The sequence below is a fragment of the Podarcis gaigeae genome, assembly GCF_964106915.1.
Source record: "Podarcis gaigeae genome assembly, chromosome: 7".
NCBI lineage: Eukaryota > Metazoa > Chordata > Lepidosauria > Squamata > Lacertidae > Podarcis > Podarcis gaigeae.
In genome coordinates, this window is record NC_139683.1 from 67513438 (window position 1) to 67535167 (window position 21730).

Here is a 21730-nt window from a genome sequence, read left to right on the forward strand (position 1 = left end):
GCTCCGCCCCCTCCTTCCCTCGCTCTGACTGGCGCGAACGGAAAGGAGAAGAGACGGGGGAGAAGCAGAACCTTCCCCGCCCCGCGGCCAATCGGAGGGCCGCCTCGCGAATCGCGTCCCCTTGCGCCGTGACGATTCCGTCTGACCCCGCCCCGCCTGCTGGGTCCTAAGAGGAGACCTCGGGAGAGAGGATTGCAGCGCTATCGAACCAACGCTTGCATGGCTTCCGTAGATGGCAGGGTGTTGCTGCACAAAAATGTCGAACCTGGTATGTGTCTAAGTGGGTGGGTAATCCGGGCCGGCCCACCCATGAGACAAAGTGAGGCAACTGCCTCAGGCAGCAGGAGTCACAGGGGCAGCAAATTCAGCCTTTAATACTTCTAATAATAACTTTTATTTATACCCTGCCCTCACCCGCCAGAGCCGGACTCAGGGCGGCTAACACCAATAACATTTCAATAAAAGCATAAGGGGGAAAAAATAAAAAAATTAAAAGACAGGTTAAAATGCAATTTAAAATGCAGCCTCATTTTAAAAGTCAAAACCATAAGGGGAGGGAAACATAAGGGTCAGACTGAGTCCAAACCAAAGGCCAGGTGGAACAGCTCTGTCTTGCAGGCTCTGCGGAAAGATGTCAAGTCCCACAGGGACCTAGTCTCTTGTGACAGCGTTCCACCAAGTTGGGGCCAGTACTGAACAGGCCCTGGCAAAGGATGCTGCTGCTGCTACTGTCATGGTGGTGGTGACAGCTGTGACTTGCTCCTTAGAGCCGGATCTGCTGTCCCCTCAGCATCCTCTCCTAATTTTTATTTACTTCTTTGTTTATTTATTTGATTTATATACCTCTGTTCATCACAGAATAATACTGCCTTTCGATGAATATGAGGTGCTGCTGGTCTTCTCCCACCCTTATTCCTGATGCAGATTTTTATCTCCCCACTCTCCACTTGTTCCTGATGTAGAACTTCACTCACCCCTTCTTCCCAGGTGGGATGGGGGGGGACCCCATTTGTGGTTCACCTCGGGTGCCAAAATGTATTGGGCTTGTACAGGAGATCGCTGCAAGGGTGTTTATTCCACATCATTTTAAGAAACACAAAGAGAACGGATCAGGTCACGCCTAATAATTGCAGCAATCAGCGCCTGTGTTTTATGAAAACTGTTATCAGATTTCAGCACTAAACCCTGTGCATTGGATCTCAACAAAAAAAACTTCCACTTAAAAGCCTGATCCTGTTTATGCTTCCTCAGATGTTTGTTAGCTTCCCATGTCCAATCCTGCTTCCTGTTTCCCTTCCTGCCCTCTGCTGGTTTCCTGTGTCTTATATTTAGATTGTAAGCCTCTTTTGGAAGGGACTTGTTGAACCTGTTCTTTGTGGGGAAAACCAAGGGCATATGGATGGTGCTTATAAGGATATTAACAAATTCCGTCAGGCTTTTCCCTATCTAAATCCACAGGATTACACACCCCAAGAAGTGTATCTTCGGTTTCTAACAACCAAGGTGGTCCTATCTCGTTAAGCAAATGGCTCATGATGACAAACAATAAATGCACGACCTCATGGGGGGATGTTGTGTTTTCTTGTGGAAATGTTCTCTCACTGGTGCAGTCCTACATCGGCCTGTCTACCCAGAAATAAGATTCAGTGAGTTTAATAGGGCTTATTCCCCATGTAGGAAAAGAATAGACTGCCAATATTATAATGCCATTTGGAATACTGTGTCCAGTTCTGGTCACCTCAACTGAAGAGGAAAGGGTGGAGATTGATAGGGAATCAATAAGGGAAAGACGGGAGGAGCCTACACAGTGAAAGAGAAATGAAACTTAAAACTAAACTGCTGTGGTAAATGTGAAATGAAAGTGAAACTCAGAGCTCAGTGCTTAGTTTGAAGTCCACAGCCAAAATCTCAGCCAACAAAAGCAAGGGAGGGGGGAGTGGATCTTTGTGACTGCAGTCCTGAATATCTTCCCTTGGAAATAACTTCCATATGGCTCAACAGGACTTGTACAGTTATGTATATTCCTTTACAGTGCAAGCCTGTGTATGTTTGCTGAGTAGTTGAAGTCTCATTGTGTTTAGTAGCACTTGCTACTAAGTAAGTAAGTGTGCTTAGAATTGCACTCCAATGATCATGGTGCAAATAGAAGCCAAAATGCACCCGCCCACCCATCACTACTCCCAAGTAAATGTGATGCGATTTTATCCAAATAGTCTGCATATTTTCTCGGAAAACAGGCCTTACTAACAGGAAAAAGGGGTTTGCATCTGAGTAAGTGGTTACCTGACACGTGTGTGACATCATGTGTGTTGTGCGCATGATGTCACATGGTGTGGTGGGCCGTTTTTGGAGGGTGTGATGGGCCCCGTCAGACTCTCCTGTGGCTGTGATGAGCCCAGTCAGGCTTTGGCACGCCATATGACATTTTGCGTGCACCATATCGGGTCGTCCAGCTGGGCACTCACAGTAAAATATTTGTGGGTACCTTGGCACCCAGGGCCCCCCAGAGATGATGCCTATGGCTCTGAGAAGTGTGAAAAGTCAGTTTAGTTTCTTCATGGTATTGGAAAGTGTGGATTAGGTAGTTTTTCATTAAAATTTGAACCAGATTTCTTCCTCATGCCTAGCAGGGGAATGCCAAGAGTGCAATTGTATTTTATTTACTAGGGGACAGCAGTGGAAGGGGAAAGAGCGTCCACCTTTTGCATGATCCAATGATGGTTTGCAACTCTCTGCATTATCAGCGGTGCTGCCAGGTTCCAAGATGCCGTGAGAAAGGTCTCTTCCCACCGCCACAGAGATGTTGATTGTTTACTCCTGGTGGTGGTCATTGGATTATTTGTGCAACACTGAATTGCAGTTATGTGTGACTGAAGGAAAGACACTCTGTACATACTTAGAGGCACTCACAGAGGCTTAGAGGGAACTTCAGGTATGCAGCAAATCAAAGGTATAATAATAATATTCTGAATAACAGCGAGTTGCTCAACGTGACGGCACACTTTCCACAGTTGTCTGGGTTCTTGAAACTATTTGCAAAAGCACACACCTTTTGCTCCCATGGGTGTAATTGTGTTCCAAATAGTGCTCCAAACTCATTTTGAAATGCATATTTGGTTTTTGAAGAGAATTGGGTGTAGGTGCTAGAAACCAGGCAGATAAGCTCTGCTAGGAAATAGTTGAGGCAGTTCAGGCCAATTGCAGTATCTAGCCGAAAGTTGTTGAGTGTAGAAAAGGCGTCTCCTGAGCTCTGCAGCAGATGAAAGAAACGGCAGATGTTCCACTAACATACATGGTTTTAAATGGTGCATGCCGCAGCCGCATTCCTGAGGTAACTGGGACACAGATGTAATCCCAGTGAGGTACCAAACTCCAGCTCATCGTTATAGCTTTTGGCTTGTTAGTCATTTGCATTCATCCAGATGTCCCTGGAAATTGTATAAGTGCTTTTCATTTCTTCTCCCCAACTTAAAGAACGCTTCGAAAGATTCATGAAGTCATCTGCTTTATTAAAATGCATTTGCTCATGGGTGATTTATTTGCTCACTGTACAGCAAACATGATAGAAGTGTATAAAATTATGACTAGTGTAGAAAAGTGTGTAGAGAGAAGTTTTTCCTCCTCCAAATAGTAGAACCTAGGGTCAGGGCTTTTTCCCCCAGCTAGAACTCACAGGAACTCAGTTCCGTCACACCTCAGGTGGGTGCCATTGCCATTAAAAGAGAACAAGGGAGACGTTCATGGTGAGTTCAGGCACCCCTTTTTCTAGAAAAATAGCACTGCGTAGGGTCATCCAGTGCAGCTGGATGTTGAAAGAACCAAGGCAGACAAAAGAAAGTGCTTATTCGCACAGTGCATCACTAAAAAAAAAAAAAAGAGGACCGTATTTTTTGCTCTATAAGACTCACTTTTTCCCTCCTAAAAAGTAAGGGGAAATGTGTGTGCGTCTTATGGAGCGAATGCAGGCTGCGCAACTATCCCAAGAAGCCAGAACAGCAAGAGGGATTGCTGCTTTCGCTGCGCAGCGATCCCTCTTGCTGTTCTGGCTTCTGAGATTCAGAATATTTTTTTTCTTCTTTTCCTCCTCCAAAAACTAGGTGCGTCTTGTGGTCTGGTGCATCTTATAAAGCGAAAAATACGGTAATTCTCTCCCACAAGGTGTAGTTGTTATTGTTGGCATCTGTCTGCCTTGGGAGACAATGGAGGATTGTGCTCAGTGCATAGCACCCGCTAATCTGGATGGCTTTAAAACGGGGTTAGGCAAAGAGGATTACATTGGCTAATTTTCATGATGCCTATATGTTCCCTCCGGGATCTGAGGCAGTATGCTGGGAATCACAAGAGTGGAACGTGCTTGCATCCTTATTTGTATGCTTCCCATAGGCATCTGATTGGCCATGTTAGAACAGGATGCTGGACTAGGCAGGGGGAGGGGAATGCTTGCAGGATTTGTTTATTACAATCAAGCAATATATAATATAAATTCTGTGAAATTAAATTTAAAAATAGATGGGTCTTTGGTCCAATCCAGCAGGGCTCTTCTTATGGATGGCGGCTAACAGATTGAGGTTGAATCCTGACAAGACAGAAGTACTGTTTCTGGGGGACAGGAGGCGGGCAGGTGTGGAGGATTCCCTGGTCCTGAATGAGGTAACTGTGCCCCTGAAGGACCAGGTGCGCAGCCTGGGAGTCATTTTGGACTCACAGCTGTCCATGGAGGCACAGGTCAAATCTGTGTCCAGGGCAGCTGTTTACCAGCTCCATCTGGTACGTAGGCTGAGACCCTATCTGCCTGTGGACTGCCTCGCCAGAGTGGTGCATGCTCTGGTTATCTCCCGCTTGGACTACTGCAATGCACTCTATGTGGGGCTACCTTTGAAGGTGACCCAGAAACTACAACTAATCCAGAATGCGGCAGCTAGACTGGTGACTTGAAAGACCTACATTGACTCCCAGTATGTTTCCGAGCACAATTCAAAGTGTTGGTGCTGACCTTTAAAGCCCTAAATGGCCTCGGTCCAGTATACCTGAAGGAGCGTCTCCACCCCCATCATTCTGCCCGGACGCTGAGGTCCAGCACTGAGGGCCTTCTGGCGGTTCCCTCATTGCGAGAAGCAAAGCTACAGGGAACCAGGCAGAGGGCCTTCTCGGTAGTGGCGCCCACCCTGTGGAACGCCCTTCCAGCAGATGTCAAAGCGATAAACAACTACCTGACATTCAGAAGACATCTTAAGGCAGCCCTGTTCAGGGAAGTTTTTAACGTGTGATATTTTACTGTATTTTTGGTTTTTATGGAAGCCGCCCAGAGTGGCTGGGGAGGCCCAGCCAGATGGGCGGGGTATATATAATAAATTATTATTATTATTATTGTTATTATTTTATTATTATTATTATTATTATTATTATTATTATTATTATGTTTACAGGGATTAGATGAGAAATAAAGGTGATCCACTACTGTGCACCGTTCCTGCATCAAGTGGTAATTAAAACAGCAACAACAACGTTTGCTTTTCTTCTGCTGCTGAAGAGTAGATGAGCTCATACCATCTGGTGTTAAAGACAGATGAGCGCTTAGGGCTGCCTTTCTGTTTTTACAGCCTTTTACACAGAACTTTTTTTTCAGAGAGAGGTCTTAAGGTGTTTTTGTGCATACAGTAAATGTGGACCAGGAACCTCTAAAAGAAAACCCATGCCAGCCTGTCTCAGCAAAGCAAATCAAAGCACTGCTTTGCATAACCACTGAGTTCGATGCTAAACAAATCCAGCCCCCGCCCCCCAAAATCCAGTTCCAAGCGCCTTCCATTTGTTAAAGCAAAAGGTTGTAAGCTGAGCAGGCAGAGACACTGTTTTCTGCACTGTGCTTTGTCCCAACCTTTCCCATAATGTTCAGATAGAGATCCCAATCTGAGCATCAACTGATCCCAACTTCTTTGACGATGATAGTTTTAAAAAAGGGGGGAGGGTCTGTTTTTGGACACTTTTTAATTCCTTTTTCTAACACAAAGTTTCCAAGATGCAAACTGAGAAAATTTATCAGCATCTTAGTGTGCATTTCTCTTCATATACACATTTTTGTATGCAATCGTCCCCAATATATGCATTTTTACAAAGTATGCAGTTTGTGTGTTCTTTCCTGTAACATATACACAGACTTTAGCCCTAGTATATGTATTCTTGTGCCCGGAGCGTTGCATTGCAAAATTCAGATAAGCCTGAATTTCAAAGGATGGCTGTGTCTTGATTCACAGATTTTTTTAGAAAGTGAAAAGTAGGGAAGTAGGCTTTTAAATTCAAACTAATTTAATTCCGCCCCCCCCGTCCCCCCCCCATCCATGGCAGTTTACATCTGCTAAATTTAAAGATGAAGCATGAGAGGAGCTAACATTCAAAGGCAGCACTTCCATGTGCTTGGAAGTTTCATGTGGCACAAGTTTCCTGAGACATAAAAAAACGTAGCGGTTGAGGCCCCATCTCTGCAGGTATCACTAGCTATTACTCGTTTCTGCCTCCATGCTTGTGAGAAATGCATAAGTTCATTGGAAAGATGAGGAACAGGGGAAGAAACTAGGTGGTGCTTACTTTTTTCCATTTTTTAATGAAGAAGAAGAAGAAGAAGAAGAAGAAGAAGAAGAAGAAGAGACAATGTTTTTGGCCACGTCATTGTTGTTGTTGTTTAGTTGTTTAGTCGTGTCCGACTCTTCGTGACCCCATGGACCAGAGCACGCCAGGCACTCCTGTCTTCCACTGCCTCCCGCAGTTTGGTCAGACTCATGCTGGTAGCTTCGAGAACACTGTCCAACTATCTTGTCCTCTGTCATCCCCTTCTCCTTGTGCCCTCCATCTTTCCCAGCATCAGGGTCTTTCCCAGGGAGTTTTCTCATGAGGTGGCCAGAGTATTGGAGCCTCAGCTTCAGGATCTGTCCTTCCAGTGAGCACTCAGGGCTGATTTCCTTCAGAATGGATAGGTTTGATCTTCTTGCAGTCCACGGGACTCTCAAGAGTTTCCTCCAGCACCATAATTCAAAAGCATCAATTCTTAGAAAACTGAAAATCCTTAGAATTTCACCTTCTCCTCCCCCCAAAAAGTCCCCAAATATCTCATCTCCATCATTTGCAGGGAACAGGTAGGTCAACGAAAACACACAGGGGCGATTCAGCATGCTTTTTGCATGGCGCAATGGGTCAGTGCCTTTGGCTGTTAACCAGAAGGTTGGTGGTTCAAGCCCCCGCAGGGAGGATCCCTGCATTTCAGGGTGTTGTTCTAGATGACCCTTGGTGTCCCTGCCAGCTCTACGATTCTATGAAAACAGTATTATAAACTCCTCTTCTTGAAATGTTGTGAAGCAAGGCATAGTTTCCTCTCTAATGATTATTGATAGGCTAACCATTTCTCTTCATCCCCTTCTTGCACTGAGATCCGTAAGGGTATCATCATATATAACCTAGGTTTTATATCTATTCCAGACTCTCAAAACTCCAAATATAACCTTGTCACACCACAGATACCCATGCCCTCAGCAAGGCATATTTTCCTTCTTCAGTACCTAATGCCACTGTCTCATATTCACATGAATAGGAGGGAGGGATGGAGAGAGGCCAATGTCCTCCCTTTTCTTAGGACATTAAACTGCATGGTGATGAGTCAGCTGCATCAGCTGAAAAGAAGAAGGCCAGTAGAGGGCAATGTGAGTAGTCTTGTGAGCATTTTTGCTCCTGACTGATGAGAGTGCAGCCAGTGGACCCAGTAAACTCTTCCTTCTCCCTGTTATGGTCAGGGCAATTTGAGTCCTGTAATATGGGCAGTTCTTTTACGCCTGTAGTTTGAGGTTCTTGCACAGGGACTTAAGAGACTCCTCTGAATAACAGACCCTCCAAGTTTCCCTATTTCCCAGGGCCGGTCCTGCATTTACATAAAGCGTTCCGTAATCTGTAATCCGTAATTTACATAATCCTGTAATCTCCTGCTTAGGACATCCCTGTTTTCATCGGTGAAATGTTGGAGGGTATGGAGTTATGTGACCCACAAGCCAAGGAGATAAGTAAATATACAACTTTTAGAAGACATCTGAAGGCAGCCCTGTATAGGGAGGTTTTTAAATGTTTAATGTTTCATTATGTTTTTATATATGTTGGAAGCCACCTGGTCTAACAGGATAGTGGTGGGGATTTGATGAGTGTTGGGTGGTTTGCTAGCAGGTGAGGCTGTACGTAAGGCTGCTGAGCACCATAGCACAGCCGTGTGTGTGTGTGTATCTAAATATGTATATATCTGAAAGGAAGCAGGGATAATACCTGAAGAAGCATTTCCATACTCAACATTTAGCCTAGACACTGAGATGTAACTCCGAGGGCCTTCTGGCAGCTCCCTCACTGCGAGAAGTGAAGCTGTAGGGAGCCAGGCACAGAGTCTTCTCAGTAGTGGCACCCACCCTGTGGAACACCCTCCCATCAGATGTCAAGGAGATGACATATTTAGGAGACATTTGAAGGCAGCTCTGTATAGGGAAACCTTTTAATGGGCAATGTTTTATTATGTTTTTATATATGTTGGAAGCCACCCAGAGTGACTGGGGCAACCCAGTCAGATGGGCAGGATATTATTATTATTATTATTATTATTATTATTATTATTATTGAACAGGACGTCCCTATCTTGGAGGGTATGGAATAAATCTCTTTTTATAAAATGTTTCCTCATTCTTGTTGATTGTTACTGGACCCAGCAACATGACACCCACAGGCATTCAGAAAAGAACTGGGGCAAGGAAAAGGCTAGTGGGAATTTAAAAATAACCAAGACTTGGGAAGAGGAGGAGTCGAAGTCAGAGCTGGTAGCCCCCTTCCTTGGTGATTTGGCGCCCAGCCCATCAAACTTGATGGAACGATATTAGCTACAAATAAACTATGGCTGACAGTCTGTGCTAAAACGATGCTTAAAATTTTAAAATTCAGAATCCGAGGCTATGCAGCAAATGAAATATTGAGCAGTGGAGCTGTTTTGGGGAAAAAAAACCATTATGTTCTGCTCAAACAAACCAGTCTTCTCCAAGGCTGAGCTCATGGTTCTGTAAGTTTGCACCAGAAACCAGCTGAACAGAGCAGTGATTGGCAGGAGCCTGCAATAGCCCAAAGCCAACCAAGCCTAGACCCAGAGTAGCTCTTGCAAACCCCTTTAAAAACTGGATTTGCTCTTAAAGGACAAGGTGGTGAATGGACATTTAAATAAGAAAACCTGTCTGAAGCATGGCAACAACTAAACCAGTGGCGTTTTTTCCATAGCCAAGGTTAACTTCAAGCCTATCAAATGGAAAAAAACAAAACATGACTCCTGTTTAAGAGACGGAAGGGTCTGTCAGTTGCAGTTCTCTGAGGTCATCATTTCTCCAGTCTTAAATTCAGTTCTCCACATTTATGCAGCAATTTGTGATTTTACAAAAAAACCCCTATAAAGATTCTTCAGCATTTTAGTGCAATCTTCTCCTAATAAACACATTTTTCTCTGCCGTTTTGACTAATCTGCCCATTTTTGCAAGCCGTTTCTCCTGATTTTGCGCATTTTTATATGTTTCTGCACAAAGGTTTTTATTTCTATACACATTCCCCGCTAAGATATGCATTTTTGTAAACATTTGGTTAGAGAACTGAAGTGCACCATTTAGGCAAATGCGGATTTTGAAAGACGGCTGTGTTTTGGTTCTCCTATTGTTCCGGAAAGTGCAAATTTGATTAATTCAACTTTAAAAGCAAACTGAGCCCAATTTCTCCCTAACAGCCGGTCTACCGTTCTAACAAAATACAAGACTAGAAATGTTTGACGATATGTACAAGATGCTCGGGAGCTTATTTTCCGAGGCATTTGGGGCATTTGGAACAGCAGCAATGCCTCTTGCGCCAGAATCCTGAAATATTCAGCTTGCTGTGAGAGACGTACCCAATAGCACCAAAGCGTACTGAAGTTTCCTGCTTCCTTTTATAGCAGAGGGATCGTCATCCAGAAAAGACCCTGCTTCTCATCTGTCAGCCTCAGCGTACTGACGGCGACAACAAATAGAAGATTGCTACCCAGGTGCTATTTGCTAGAACACATTCAGTCACCGTGTCCTTTTGACCAAACGCCAGAAACCAGCAATTCAGGCCTTGGTTCCATCAGTGCAATGGTTGCTTTAGAAACTGCCCTGGCTTTCCCTCCTCTTGCACGGGTGGCGAGGCCTCACTAGAGAAAAGTTTCATGTTCTGACTCTCATGCGTCTCTTCTTGAGCTATAGGCCCAGCAGTTCTCTTGTACTCTCCCACAATGCTCGGCGGTTCACCACCCACACTCTGATATGAATTCATCTCAGCACATTTTTCCTTATATTGGCGAGCGTTGCCCGCAAAGGTCTCACAGCGGTCCAGATTTTCCTCTTGCACTGGGCTGCCCAGGCTGTCGTCACTCGATCCGGGAGACATAGACCCTTCTTGGGAATTCTGACTCACGTAGACGACGATGATTTCACCTTTGAAATTCATCACTTGCCCGCTTGAAATGAATGTAGAGTTGCCATTTCCAGTCACATTTCCTAGAGAGGGTGTTGGAACAGGAGGAGGAGGAGAGAAAGACACACATTTTCCCATTAATATATGGGCACTGTAAGGAATTTACAGTGCAAGAGTTTACAATCGCAGGCAATCAATCAAGATCCCTTTACCTTTAAAGCCCCATACAGCCTAGGACCCTGGTACCTACGGGACCGCCTCTCCTGGTATGTCCCACAAAGGAACTTACGGTCTTCAAACAAAAACATCTTGAAGATCCCAGGCCTCAGAGAGGTTAGGCTGGCCTCAACCACAGCCAGGGCTTTTTCGGCTGTGGCTCCAATCTGGTGGAACGCTCTGTCACAAGAGACTAAGGCCCTGTGGGACTTGACATCTTTCCGCAGGGCCTGCAAGACAGAGCTGTTCCACCAGGCCTTTGGCCAGGGCACAGCCTGACTCCCTCCTTTGGCAATCTTCACAGAACTCTAGCCCAATGGTTGCCATCAATTTGATTTGAATTAATTTTATAATGAAATGATTTTAGAATGTTGTATTATTTTATTGTTGTTAGCCACCCTGAGCCTGGCTTCGGCTGGGGAGGGTGGGATATAAATAAATTTATTATTATTATTATTATTATTATTATTATTATTATTATTATCCAAAGTAACAGATGCAGAAGGAGAATGCTATGGACAGGCCAATGCAGCTTGAGCTAAAATGCTGTTTTCATAAGGGAATACTCAAGTTTCTGGAAAACCTCTAATTCAGATGCAACTGTACAGCTCCCACAGATCAATGATAACAGCCTTTGCAACTGATACTGACAAAGTGGTTTACGCTGCACCAGAACAAGCAGCGACCTGTACTATTGAAACCAAAAGTTTCCATTTAGTGTTGATCCATTAGACCAGATGTTTATATAGCAAGTGATAAGTTTAAAGGGCAGTGATAAATGTCTGATACAGAAAAAAATCAAGAGGGAGGGGGAAGCTTTGGGTACCCCACTCCTGGTCTAGAGGCTTCAGACTTCTGCAATCTTCACTTTGTATATTAAGGCAGGGGTGGAAAAGCTGTGGCTTTTTCCAGATGTTATTGGACTACAACTCCCATCATCCTCAGCCAGCGTAATCTATGGTCAGCAATGATAGGAGCTATAGTCTAGTGACATCTGGTGTGCCACAGGGTTCCCACCCCTGATTTAGAGGAACAGAGGGGGCAGAGAGGCTACAGGTTTCCATGAGCCATGCTCCTGCACAGAGCATCTTTAAGATGCTAAGGATCATGGGAGAGGTCAATCAACTTTACCAGATGCATCACACAGGTGTAGAGGGATCCAAGGTCAGGTCCCCAGAAGCCTGCATGCTTCATGCCACAAATGAGGTCCTTCCAGCTGTTCCTTTCTAGCCTTTGAGGAACAACACAAAGTGGTAGGAGAACTAATTAAAACGAATCTTGCACCAGACGTGAGTTATAGATTGCGGTACCTGATCAGAAATGAATCCATGGATAATTTCTGTCTCTAATAGTTAGGGTAAGAGTTTATGAAGAGATTTGTACTAAAGGTACAGGACCCCTGGATAGTTAAGTCCAGTCAAAGGCGACTTTGGGGTTGTGGTGTTCATTTCGCTTTCAGGCCAAAGGAGCTGGTGTTTGTCCACAGACAGCTTTCTGGGTCATGTGGCCAGCATGACTAAACCGCTTCTGGCGCAACGGGACACAGTGACGGAAACCAGAGTGCATGGAAATGCTGTTTACCTTCCCGTTGCAGTGGTACCTATTTATCTACTCGCACTGGCATGCTTTCGAACTGCTAGGTTGGCAGGAGCTGGGACCGAACAATGGGTGCTCACCCCGTCATGGGGATTTGAACCACCAGCAGGGCAGTGGGACTTACTTCCAGGTAAATCTATATAAACTGTTTTGGATCCTAGAACTCATTTTTAATCCATTGCATCATAGGATAACTGTCAAGACATATAATGTACCAAACGATGTTATGGTTGTTTTTCAAGAGTTCACATACAGAACAAAAAAAAAACAACAACTGTGACTAATGCTTTCATCTGGTGAGCTGAAAATCTCAGTTTGTAATTGGTAAAAGGATTTTCTTTTTATTCCTTCAGCACCACCACCATAACATTTGGCCTGCCAGCTAGCTAGCCAGGGCTGCAGAGTGCCAGAAAATGGGTGGAGAGAAACCACTGGAACCAGCATGTGACCGTGCTGGGTCTAGACCATTTCCAGAATCTCAGGAAAAAACAAAAGTTCCTGGCTCATTCATATCATCCTTAGATTAACTGCAAGATTAATAAGCAGGACCAGCCTTACTCTAGGCTCCTCCAGACTGTCAGTGTTTTGTAGGAGGGATTCAAGTGTGTATCGGAACTTTAGATTTGCACCATTAAAGTGGATTAAAGGGCTCTGTCACCCTAGGGCAACAAATCAAACAAAACAAAAGCTGGATGCTTTTCATCTTGGAAATCGATAGGGAAACACACTGAAAAGTGTGGAACGAATGATGAACAAGAAGCCCTGTAAACACCCTGCAAGCAAATCAGAACAAATGCTCATTGTCATATAACCACCCTGTAAACTAACTGGAACAAATGCTCAATAAAGGCCTGGCATGGTCTAACTACTGCATAAGCTTTGTGTAAGCAAATCAGTATGAATAAATGAACAGCTCCTCTGTGGGAGCCTTGTGAAGCATCATAAAAGTATTGGCATTGGATGACATATCCCAGTTGGGTTCCATTTTGTTGCCTCCAGCTTCCATTTCTGTACGGCATTTAAACAAAAAAATAGAGCCAAGGACAAGCGCCATTTTGAAACTTCAGATCTGAACATATCTAAGGCTCCTACTGCACAGCCTTCATGTGATTTGTCTCCCTCCTGTTATGCACTGAATTTCACATTTATCAACAAACTAAGTTAGGAGTAGGAGTGAGAGAAAATGTATGTGAGCATAGCATCTGGGTAAAAGTCAGATCCCGTAGAATTAAAATGGATCCCCCTGATTTTGTATGTAATAGTCTGAGTCTCAGAATGCGGGGTCTCAGAAAATAACAACACAATATCATAATCAGTTAAAATCTTACATTGGTAAACTGCATAAAATCACAGATCTGGTGCTTGCTAGAACCACAAAATCATCAACCTACACTATGGATACTCATAGGATTATATGATATTTACATAGGAATGGCAATTAAACCCACCAGCAATTCACAGATCTGGGAACTCAGAGAGGAAACCTATCATTTGATGGTGGCTTTGAATGGTTCTCTTGTAAAAATTATCAGAATCCCTAAGAATCTGTATCAGATCCATGTTTTCCCCCCACTATGGCAACACTGAAAGACACCAGAGCTTTGATTTTTACAGTTCAGTCAGTAAAGAAAAATACGATCTCTGATTTGATGAGAGTTGGGCAGGAACCTGTGAAATAAAATTGCAGTTTCAATAGGATCCATTTTACTGGATCTGATGTGTGTTTGTGTGCAATACGTGCATATATTTTCTCTCTCTGGCCCTCCATTCTTGCTCTCTCTTGACCTTTAGGGCATCCCAGATTGCTCTGCTTTCCCTCTCACCCTCCCCTTTCCTCTTCCCTTTCTGTTTGGTTGTTCAGGTGCTGATCTCAGTCTTGAAAAGCATACAGCGCTGAAAAAGGAAGTGAGGCACTCTTCCCATTTCCTCTTTCCTCTTTATGTGCCTTTCAAAGCTCAGATCAGTAGCCTCGAAAAGCACATAATGGTGAAAGAGGAAGTGAGAAACATGTTGCTCTTTCCAACTTCCTCCTTTGCTCTACGTACTTTTTAAGAGGAAAAATGGTAACGCACATATCTAAAGGGGCAGTGAGGGTGGCACAAAGGCTTTGGGGGTGCCAGGGGAAGTTCCCAAAGATGCCAATATGTTCATGGGCACAATGCTGGCCACTCCTGTTTTCAATTTTCTTTACACCAGAAAAAGAGGAAGATTTTACCCTTCAGTCCTGCCTGTGGGGCAGGAATTATAATAATAATGGGATGCAGGACTTTTATGGACAGGATCACTCCATACCTTAATCCCCATTTTTCATCTGGAGTCTGCTTTCAAATGAATATTCCAAAAAAGAGTGTCTGTCTTAAATGATCCCCCCAAGTTATGATTCATGTTTAGTTGCCATAAATATGACCTGTGCAGAAAATTTTGAGAAACATATGGGAGGAAAAACCAAAAGCAGATTAGCTGCCTGGGTCCTAAGGGGATTTGTTAATATTTGGATGTTACTTTCCAGTAGCCTACACATATTTCAAAGCTGCCCCTGTGTCCGTCATCAGTAAGAACGCAATGATGTCTTTGCCTGGTCACTTCAAACATCTGTCTAGCCTGCCACATGTCTCCTACAGAGCTTTGCAAGTTGATGACCCAGGTAGGTACATGACAGAGATGGTCACTGTGATGGCCTGGGATTTGGACTCAGATGCTGAACCTGAGGGATCCCAGCCTGCACAGAATTCACCGCCTCCAGAACCAGCTGAGCCGGGGCTGGGGCATGAGCCTGAAGGGTCCTCACCTGTCCTGGATCCTCAGGTGCAGGCAATCAGCTGAGTCTGCTCTGGCCCCTGAGGTGATGGAGGACCCATTGCCTGCAGGTGCTCCACTCTCAGCCCCGTCAGAGGAAGCTGAGGCTGCCTCTGGGTCCGGTAACCCTCCAGCCTCTCCTGAGCTGCAGAGGCTCAGGGCAGAGAGGCGGAGGGAACTAAGCTCCCGCAGGAGGAGTGCTTGCCTTCAGGCCATGAGAGGCGAGTCACCATAGGATCGGGGCCACCCTATGCCTCGGGGCAGCCCCAGTCCCAAGTTGCAGGAGCAACATTGCTGGTTGGTAGTTCCTGTCTGAACACTGTCCTGCTTTTCTGCCAGAGCTCCTGACCCGCCCTGGCTCCCAGCTTGCACGCCTGTTCCTGACTACACCTGACTCCCTGCCCTGCACCCAGCTCCAGCTACTATGGACTGCCTCTACGTTGCACCTTGACCACGGACCGGACTTGGACCTCGCCTCTTGGGTAACCCACAGGACCAGCACAGCCACTTTCCTTTGTACACCTGATTTCACAGATGAGATTGCAATGCTGATGCTACATGATGCACACCCAGCCTAAAGATTGCCATGCAAGCAACATGCATGTTGTTGTATGCTTACCAGATGCTGCTGGGGGATCTGAAGTGCTGCCGTTTGACGACTCAGGAGCTTGTTTTGCATTATGGTCCTTTGTGCCGTTTCCGTCAGATGGATCACTTCTGACACCATTGTTGCTTGCCGAACCACACTGATCCACAGAGGGAGAGTCCAAGCAACAGGTGCACAGTGGAGAAGGCCCACTTTCTTTCAAAGAATGCATGGTGTTGCCAGCTTTGCTGGAAGATTCTTTGCAGGACACACAACAGGCAGCACACCTCATTTCCTTGGGCACTGAGAGGGAGACACCTATGCCTCGGGTATCAGCATCTCCCATGCTACTGCAGGCGGATTGATGAAAAGAGTTCTGCAGGCATTGGTGTGAGGGGGCATGAACAGGGTCCATTCCACATGAAGGGTCTGAGGAGCAGCAGTTTGCCGAGTCTATCAAACTCTCAGTCCCCGTGAAGCACTGACTCAAGCTGTCATTCTCTCCTACTTCCAGTGGCTCTGAGAACGGCGACACAGGCTTGCTTTCAGGTCTACTCAGTAAAGGAAAATAGCAAGGCCCCTGGGTCGTTCTGTCCGTATACTCGTCTTCGGTGGGTATCTGCCTAAACTGGTCATCTTCAGGCACAGCTGCGGGAGGCAGCGTTGGGAAATCGTCTCCCAATTCACAGCGGATTGCATCAGGGCTTCCTTTCCTGTTCAGAATGTCTCCATGTGGGTAACACGCATCCTCCGAAAAAGAATATTCGTCAAGGTCCAGCAAATATGTGCCCCCCAATAGCCGAAGACCAGCCGGGCTTGCCACGCTTCTGTTCACAAATGTACCATGAGGAGAGTCCTGTGTAGAATCCAAAGGGAAAAAGCACTTAAAAAATAGGAAGTTTTACAATGCAACCATAACTATTCTGGCCTCTCCTTCAACAGCTGAGGAGCCTTAACATGCTTCTTCAACAAGGGAGGGGGACAGGTTCTCTCGCCCAACACCGTGTAGATGAATTCAGAGCAGTACAAAAGGAACTTCTCTGAATCTAAAGATATCTGTGCTTCCATAAACACTGAGGTCCCCATCAAGCCTGCTGTTTTGGCCACATAAGCAGCAGCACGAGAACATTCAAAATGAACAGCAAAGCAGTACGAGATAACTGCATTTGAACAAAGAAATACAACTTAAAATAAAGGTAAAGGTAAAGGGATCCCTGACCATTAGGTCCAGTCGTGACCGACTCTGGGGTTGCGGCGCTCATCTCGCTCTATAGGCCGAGGGAGCCGGCGTATAGCTTCCGGGTCATGTGGCCAGCATAACTAAGCAGCTTCTGGCGAACCAGAAGAGCGCACGGAAACACCGTTTACCTTCCTGCCAGAGCAGTACCTATTTATCTACTTGCACTTTGACATGCTTTCAAACTGCTAGGTTGGCAGGAGCAGGGACCGAGAAATGGGAGCTCACCCTGTTGCAGGGTTTTGAACCGCTGACCTTCTGATCGGCAAAGTCCTAGGCTCTGTGGTTTAACCCACAGCGCCACCTGCGTCCCTGCAACTTAAAATAGATAGCATGTAATAATCACTGGGTCACAGAGGTTTTGGACTGTGTATGGACTGTGAGCCCAGGAAGCCATTGAGAAATCCACAGTAATAAGACTGTTAGTAATAGTGATCTTTTGCTTGTGTGGAAGCCTAAGAGCCGTTGTGCAGGCTAATCTCTGACTATCCACGACTAAATGCCAGGCGACCCTCTTTGTGGTTCTTTGTTCCTTACAATCTCGCCACCCCCCTCTTGCCCTTCCTTATGCGGCCTGGCAGCTACCAAATAGCTGCTGACAAACCTATGTCCTTAATTCACCACTTGGGTTCCCCAGCTGCCAAGGAAAGCAAAAGGGAGGCGGTGAAGCGTAACACGGTATGTACAGCCTTAAGACTTCACCTTTGTCCCTTTCATTTGCTTGCACATGTCATTAGCCCAGTACTGTAGATTTGCTGGAGGGGGAAACAAAGAAAAGAATGAATTAGATTTTTGCACGCTATAAGTGAATCACAGATGGAACCACATACCCAAAAGCCAGCAATTTGGACTGGTTTTGCTGAGATGCTTAACCCTTTAGCATGCCGGACTCCTACCAAGTTGGGGGTGACGGTTGTATCTGTGTCATTGATTAAACCGTTTATTGATTAAACTATCACTTGAATGGTGTGGGAAGAGTCCAGGACCTCTCACACTCAGAGTTGCAGAGATGGAGGTACATGTAGCAGAACCTATGCTAGCAGGGGCCACAGACTCTGAGCTTTCATTTAAAAAAGAAAAGTTAAGTCAATCGTACATTTCTACAAAAATAAATAAATTGTAAACCAAAACACAGAGACAGCACTAAGGCTTTGGAGCTCAGCAGGTTACAGACACGTTAAAGACACTTAATCACAGTTGCTAAGCCGTCAGAGGAAGAAATGTTGACTTGTGGCATATATCTGCATTTTGCTTTTTCAGCCAGGAGCTCAGGTTTGTGTACATTATCTTCCCCTTCCCCATTTTATATCTTCAACAGCCCTGTGAGGTAGGCTAGGCTAAGTTAATATATGTACATACTATAAGCAGAAGTTCTTGTCAATAGATAGGTGGTGGTGGTGGTGTAGGGGCCCAATCCACATACAATGTACATGGGGAAATTCTGTTGGTATTCCTGCCCATACTATCACCAGTTATCTATCATCTATCTATCTATCTATCTATCTATCTATCTATCTATCTATCTATCATCTATCTATCATCTATCTATCATCTATCTGTCTATCTATCCTAACTAATCTCAAGTTCAAGTACTTTAGTCCAAATTGATTGATTTTTAGACTGTCTAGTCAATATCTATCACAAGAGTTGGGTGCACATCAGGCAGCTGATTTCAGTAGACTGGTGCATTTAATACTGGTCAGTGTCCTTAATAGGTTAAACATTAAAAAATTACAAGGCAGCAAGTATAGGGCTGGATCCAGACCCGGTTAGTTTAAGTTTTTAAAATTAATAGGACTTAATAGTCCTGACTAACTCAAATCTCATTGGACTTCAGTGGGTGTACTACGAGACTGACAATGTCTGGCTACACGCCACAATATTCAATTCACTAAATTAAAGTGGGATGAAGTTGTTTAATTTTAAACCAACTTTTCTCAAAAACTGAAAAATAATTGTGTGTTAAAACAATCATTGCAAGCTCTCTCTCTCTCTCTCTCTCTCTCTCTCCAAATGGAATGTGTGTCTATTTGGACCATCTGTGCCAAAAATAGAACATTCTACATCCACTGTGTCTTTGTTCCATCTCATGTGCCATCTGCCTATGACTGACTTGTTAATGATCTAACTGGGTGCAAATGATTGGTTGGATATATCACATGAAATGACAAAGGAACAATTATATATAGCTCTGGGGAGACTTGAAAGACACACACACACAAAATCCATTAAAATAGTCTTGTTGGCTCCATTGAAAGAAATGGTGTTTCCATGAATTATGTGCATTGCTTGGGGTCTGAGGATCAAGGATGACAGTGAAATAAACCTCCTAGAGTAGTAGCAACTTCTTGCTTCTTATGAAGAACAGACTATCTGTTCACAACAGTCCCTTAAGGTCTGCTATGTATATGTTTAATTATTGTCTAAATATTCTGCACCTTGAGTCTCAGATAGCAAAAAATTGCAAGAAAACAAGGTAAAATATCTGTAAAATGGGTCTCAAATGCTATCTGGCAGGTATAGAGAGGTTGAATCCAGACCATGACCTGACCGACATTTTAAAGAGTTCGTTATGCAGCAGGGGTCATTGTTATTTTCCTATCCATCCGAAGGATTCTTCCTGGAGCGTAGTACAAATTTACAGGGCTGGCCACAAAACCACTTTAACCAGTCTGACATGCTTTTAAGTTGACTCAGCAGCCGCACCCTCAAGTCACAACCCAGTAAAGTTGAAGCGCTTGGATTTAGGCCCATTTAGACCGAAGTTCATGGAATCAAACCAGCTCAGATTTCAGCTCATGAATTATACTCCAATACGCAAGTTCCATGGAAGCTAATAGTCCTGATCCAGCAACTGTTATCAAATGCACAAGCTATGATGCACAAAGGGAGTTAAAATATATATATTTTTTAAAAAAGTCCAGTAGAACCTTAGAGACCTGCTAAGTTTGTTTTTGGTATAAGCTTTCATGTGCATGGACACTTCTTCAGATACCCTTGGTAGAAGAAGAAGAAGAAGAGGAAGAAGAAGAAGAAGAAGAAGAAGAAGAAGAAGAAGAAGAAGAAGAGTAGTAGTAGTAGTAGTTGTTTGGATTTGATATCTTGCTTTACCACTACACCACACTGGCTCCCATAAGCTTTCGTGTGCACGCACACTTCTTCAGTTAAGGTCATCTCATTCTTTTCAGTGAAGAAAGCAGACCTACATGTACAAAGGAACGTACAGGCCAGTGTGCTCCCTCCTTAGAAATAGGCAGAGATGCTCGTGTGCATGGCAATCTCTTGTGTACAATTAAGTGCACAAACTGCTCAGGATCTAGGATGAAAATTGTATGAGTAGCAGCTCTTACATGAAAGTGCCGTTCCACAACTCCAGTTAATTTCATTGGGTTTACACAGGGGAACTTCCAGATGGATTGTGCCCATGGTGTATGAGCACATTTTGCATTCTGAGTATGTCTAAACAAATGGTTTATGGGTGGTATTTCATGTATGAGAGTTCTGTGTTTCAGATCCAAAACGTATTATTTGCGAAAGTTGCAATGTATTCACTAAAACAAAAAGCACACTAAAGATCAGTTTAAAAGATTAATGTGGTGATTTATATACTAGCTTTTATGAAGGCAAATTAGGAGGCTGAAATAGGAAGTGCACAGAGAACTCATGGCTTTCGCAACAGATCAAGAAAGATATAGTTAAATCCTACGTACCTGTCAGTGCTTTCCCTTTATTGCAATAGAGTATTGCAAAGATGGCAATGCCAACCAAGGCAATGAGAAGTGGAATAATCAGTATATAAAATAATGTGTTGGTTTCTGAAATAAAAGGACAGATAGGTGTCAGAGCATTTTGTATATTCAGGTAGGAATGTATTCCTGGAATTTGCCATTTTTGTTATTCAAAATATCCCTTTAAAGCACCAATTGTGTTATGACTGAAATCCAGCAACATGGAAGAAAAACTGGAACATTTATTCCAATTATTCCTGTTAATTTCCATGGTCTTTCTTTTTTTTTAAATTTTTATTAAATTTTGACATAAATATATTTCACAAACGTACAAAAGACAAAATGAAAAAGAAAAAACAGAAAAAGAGAAAAAAAGAGAAAGAAAAAAAGAAAAACACGAAAAACATACAACTTTAAATGACATTAATCCATGGTCTTTCAGTGACCCGGTTCACATGGCAAAGTGTGAACACATGAGCATGCAGGTACAGTGGTACCTCAGGTTACATATGCTTCAGGTTACAGACTCCACTAACCCAGAAATATTACCTCAGGTTAATAACTTTGCTTCAGGATGAGAACAGAAATCGTGCTCCGGTGGTGCGGCGGCAGCAGGAGGCCCCATTAGCTAAAGTGGTGCTTCAGGTTAAGAACGGACCTCCAGAAAGAATTAAGTACTTAACCCGAGGTACCACTGTACTTGGAATTGCAGTTGCTTTCATCCCCCCCCCCCATTCCTGCTGCTGCTGTGCTACCCACAGCTAAACCATGGTTTGGCTTTGTCTTATGTTTGACCCCAGATTCATGGTTTGTCTCCCTGAGAGAAAGCATGAGTGGTAAACCAAGAAATAGCATTGGCTATGGCTTGTGGTTTGTCTGGAGCCTCGATTAAGATGCAAAGCTAAGCCAAACCATAGCTGAGCTCTGGGTAGCACAGCAGCAGCACCAAGGGAAGAGCAACATAACCATGATTTCTACAGCAGTCATAATCCATGTTTTTAACGGTTGATCTCATATTATGTTTTCATATGTGCTGGAAGCTGGCCAGAGGAGCTGGAACAACCTAGCCAAATGGACGGGGTATAAATAGTG

The 21730-nt window shown here is 44.2% G+C and overlaps 1 protein-coding gene and 1 long non-coding RNA gene across 2 annotated transcripts in view; one reads left to right on the forward strand and one right to left on the reverse strand.

The window, feature by feature from the left end:
* The first annotated feature begins 66 nt into the window (after positions 1 to 66).
* On the forward strand, positions 67 to 1562 carry LOC310848496. The gene is made up of 2 exons (XR_014566458.1): positions 67 to 268; positions 1459 to 1562. It is a non-coding gene; the product is annotated as an uncharacterized lncRNA (long non-coding RNA).
* Positions 1563 to 8600: 7038 nt separating this feature from the next.
* Positions 8601 to 21730, reverse strand: part of TNFRSF11A (TNF receptor superfamily member 11a) — a 38824-nt gene continuing 25694 nt past the window's right edge. The window contains exons 7-10 of the mRNA XM_083747277.1: positions 20621 to 20725; positions 17613 to 17665; positions 15707 to 16529; positions 8601 to 10562 (exon numbers count right to left, since the gene is read on the reverse strand). Of these exons, the coding sequence (XP_083603403.1) occupies positions 10150 to 10562; positions 15707 to 16529; positions 17613 to 17665; positions 20621 to 20725 (1394 nt within the window). The 3' untranslated portion in view covers positions 8601 to 10149. The remainder of the gene's footprint in view (positions 10563 to 15706; positions 16530 to 17612; positions 17666 to 20620; positions 20726 to 21730) is intronic.